This window comes from Sinocyclocheilus rhinocerous, unplaced genomic scaffold (assembly GCF_001515625.1).
Source record: "Sinocyclocheilus rhinocerous isolate Xijiao unplaced genomic scaffold, SAMN03320098_v1.1 scaffold106, whole genome shotgun sequence".
Lineage (NCBI taxonomy): Eukaryota > Metazoa > Chordata > Actinopteri > Cypriniformes > Cyprinidae > Sinocyclocheilus > Sinocyclocheilus rhinocerous.
In genome coordinates, this window is record NW_015633181.1 from 1,275,581 (window position 1) to 1,279,766 (window position 4,186).

Consider the following 4,186-nt stretch of genomic DNA (forward strand, 5'->3'; position numbering starts at 1 on the left):
GCTTCTTTCTTATATATATATATATATATATATATATATATATGTGTGTGTGTGAAATAAAAAAGATATAATTTATCTAATAAATTATTTGAATAAAAAAAATCTTACTGTCCCTAAACTTTTGAACAGTAGTGTACATATTCTGTCCAATTCTGTCTCTCTGCCATCTTAGTGGCCATGTTAGTGACTGAAATATGATTAATCAGAAATCTGCTGTGTCTTGTACAGGTGCTAATCCTCCACGGCCTGGAGGTTTCCCCGTTGCAAACAGTCCTGGACCCGTGGCAGACTTGTATGGCCCCAGCAGTCAGGACCCCGCTGTGGGAAATTACATCAGTGCTGCCAGCCCCCAGCCGGGCTCGGGGTTCAATCACAGTATTGCAGTGAGTAGAGCTCTCTTACACTCCCTCGGTCATGCTGATGTGGCCAAGAGATTCGAAAGTACGGAGAAAGTTCTCACTTTGTGTCTTTTGTCCATCATACTTTTTAATTATATTCAACCTCCAGCTGAGAAATCAGAGTCTGATTGGCTGTTCCTCCTTTGTGACTCACTTTTTATGGCAAGGGCTTGATTGTCAGCCCAACAATTTAGAAACGCAGAGTTAGAAAAAAAATATATCAGAGGAATTAGTTCCATTCCACATGTTCAAAAATACCCCAATGAGTCACGAGTCTCCATTAGACTGACACATCTTGTCTTGCTGATGTTTTATTTGGAGAATAAAAGCATCACAAACAGTTTAAAGGAAGCAAAAAGCTGCCATGGTTGGATTTGAGCAAATTGTCAAAATCAGATGCCCCTGTAACTAGCAGATGCTCTTGACACCGTCTCTAAACAAAAGCCCCTGCGTTGCACAAAAACTTGCTTTAATTGGCTTTTGTCAGGGAGCGCACGGATTCTGTCTGCAGATGTCACGGACGTCAGGTTGTGGCTCGGTGTCAGCACAGATCTCAATTTGAAGAAGGAAGCATTTATAATGAGGTGTCAAAGTGAAATTTAATTATTCACCCCGTTCTCACAAATCAGTTTCTTAACCAAATGAAGCACATATTTTGATTTATGCAAGTGTTTGCAGCAGATTTCTACTGTTTTATTGCTTGTGGGTGGTCTGCTTTAGAGGCCCGTTTTCATCTGTTATATATGAAAGGTAATGCATGTTAGAGATATAGTGCTGGTAGTCTAGTGGTTCAATGAACAGTTGAAAAATCTGTCCTCATTTACTTATCGTCATGACGTTCCAAACCCTTGAAAAAAGCTCCATAATAGTGGTCCATATGTGTGGTGTATTCAAAGTCTTCTGAAATCATACAGTGGTTCTGTTGCAATTTGGTTTGAGGAACAAAATTAACTTTTGTTTTCATTGGTTCTCGCATGTCTCATAACCAAAATGTGCCAATGTTAAATTTCAAAAAGATTCTTATTCTTATTTTTGGCTGAACTGTTCCTAAACTTCTGAGCTAATAATGAGGAGGAGTAATTTATGATCTCCCATCACAACAGGCAGGCACGTGCACACTAGGGGTGGGGGGAAAAAACGATACAGCATAGTATTGCGATATTTTCCGCAGCAATACTGTATCAATACACGGACGCCAAGTATCGATCTTTTATTATACTATTTGGTAGAATAATAAAATCAACACTAGATGGTGGTGTTGAGTTTTTTTCTGGTGAGGTCAGCTGGGCAGTGTTGCCAACTTAGCGACTTTGTCGCTAGATTTAGCGACTTTTCATACCCCCCTAGCGACCTTTTTCCAAAAAAGCGACTAGCAACAAATCTAGCGACTTCTTGGACAACCCTTAGCGAGTCTCTTTGACTCGCTGGTACTGCCGCATGAGCGCGAGATCTTGCTTTCACAGCGCGCACACCCCTCTCTCTCCCTCTCCCTCCCTCCCTGTCTGTTCAGCGAGCGGCAGAGAGGAGCTGCACTTTCAGTTAAAATAGTTATCAGAATCAGAATCAGAATCAGAAGAGCTTTATTACCAAGTATGTTTACAGGCGCCAAATGAACCAACACATTTATGGTGTTGCTTCTCTAATTTTACATGCAAATATATCCGAAAACACGGCACAGGAATTGTCTTTGTCTTTGCTTATGTTATGTGTATTTGATTTCATCAGACGACAGCTCGATTATAAATCAGGATTTTTGTGCAGATTAACATCTTGGACGGGAGAGCTGGTTATGTAGTCTTAAAGGGCCACATTTCAGTCACTATTTCATATTTATCCCGTTTGTATGTGAAAAATACAGTAAGTGAGCACAGAGAGGCAAACAAATGTAAAAGGAAATAGACGTGATTGAACTTCTTTCAATGGAAAATAGCTAAAGCCAGTTTGAAAAGTCGCTAGATGACGTCATGTGCTAATTAGCATATTAATGACGTCATCTAGCGACATTTAGCGACTTTTCAAACTGGCTTTAGCTATTTTCCATTGAAAGAAGTTGGCAACACTGCAGCTGGGTCACCTTCAGCATGCCATGCAGTAAGTTAGTAAAATAAAGAGGGCGGCATCGTGGAAAGTTTCCGCTCAATATTCCGCTCTATGAATGTGCGTTCCGCTCGTGGACCGCTCATGCTCATCGGAAAAGTCCGCTCAAATAACGCGCTAACAGAACATTTCTATGCAGTTATAGGCCTACTTGTTCCGGTTTACAGTAGCGCTACTGTGTTGTAACATGGTGTAGGTTAGTTCAGCTGTACTGGGCAACGCTGCTAAAATGATGCTACCTTCAGTGACGCTATGCTCTGCTCATATGCTCTGATAATAATAGCTTTGTAGGACTATACATTATTTGGATAATTAGTCAAAAAAATAAAACTTCTATCTGATTCTGTTACATAGAAGTGAATAAAAATAATATATTGATATTTAATATTAAGGTAACACTTTTCAATAAGGTTCCATTAGTTAATGTTAGTTAATGTATTAACTATCATGAATGAACAATACATTTATTACAGTATTTATTTATCTTTCTTAATGTTAGTTAATGAGAATACAGTTATTCACTGTTAGTTCATGTTAATTCAGAGTGCATTAACTGTTAACAAGCACAACTGTTGATTTTAATAATGCATTAGTAAATGTTGAAATTAACATGAACTAAGATTAGTAAATGCTAAAGAACTATTGTTCCTTCTTAGTTCATTAACTAAAGTAGTTAACTAATGTTAACTAATGAACCTTATTGTAAAGTGTTACCAATATTAATATAAATTCTGTCCAGTTTTATTGTGTTACTTTCAGTAAAAGTGTGGTTATTTTATTGGGTTGTGTTTTTTTTAATTCAGTATCATTAAAATTGAGTTAAATTTGAAAAGTCTTACAATATTACTTTATATTATTTAATAAAATAATCATTACAAAGCATTTTCGGTTTTCGGCCAAGTGCATCCAGAATTTTCATTTCGGTGCATCCCTAGATGTAAGACTACATGTTTTATTTAATTTAATTTAAATTTGTAATGTAATTTACTTTCAAATGCCCCAATTGCTGAAGGGTCTGCACAACTTTTTAGTACAATTTCAAGTTGCACTGTTCAAAATACCTGTAGTAGCACAGCAGTGCATACCTGTTTACATTTAATTAAGGTGGACTAGATTAGACTGTAATACAAATAGTTGAGTTTGCCAGGTGCATACAACATTTATGACGGGTTTTCATGAAAGTGTTGGTCAGTTTGTCTGCTTGACAATCCCATTTTGCACTGCAACAATAAAACTGAAGTGAGCTAAACATACTGAGAAATGTTTCTTTTTAGTTAAAACAGATGTTGTCAAAGTTTTCCTTTGGGGACATAATTTGAAGTTGGAAAAAGGTAATAAATTGCAATATATCGCAGAATATCTCAATAATATTGTATCGTGATTCGTGACAATATCGTATCGTGAGCCCTCTGGTGATTCCCACCCCTAGTGCACACATAGACATCAAAGGGAGCTTGAGCACCTGCCCTTTTTCTTCCTCAAGAGAAAGTGTCCTTTTTTCTGGGGAGTGTTTTTTTTTTAACAAATGAATTTATGTATATATGTGAGCGTGTGTGTGTTTCTGTTTGCGCACAGCTTTCCCTGTCAAACAAATAAAAATCAAAATATCAGGTCGGGTCGGGAAATGTTGAGACTTTAGTTTCTCCCCTCTGCATCTCCGCGCAGCACAGCAGTGTAGCACACATCAATCA

The 4,186-nt window shown here is 37.6% G+C and overlaps 1 protein-coding gene across 1 annotated transcript in view; it reads left to right on the forward strand.

Moving 5' to 3' along the window:
• Window positions 1-572, forward strand: part of LOC107743464 (RNA-binding protein Musashi homolog 2-like) — a 252,987-nt gene extending 252,415 nt beyond the window's left edge. The window contains exons 15-16 of the mRNA XM_016556685.1: window positions 229-441; window positions 508-572. Coding sequence (XP_016412171.1) covers window positions 229-441; window positions 508-572 — 278 coding nt within the window. The remainder of the gene's footprint in view (window positions 1-228; window positions 442-507) is intronic.
• The last annotated feature ends 3,614 nt before the right edge of the window (window positions 573-4,186 follow it).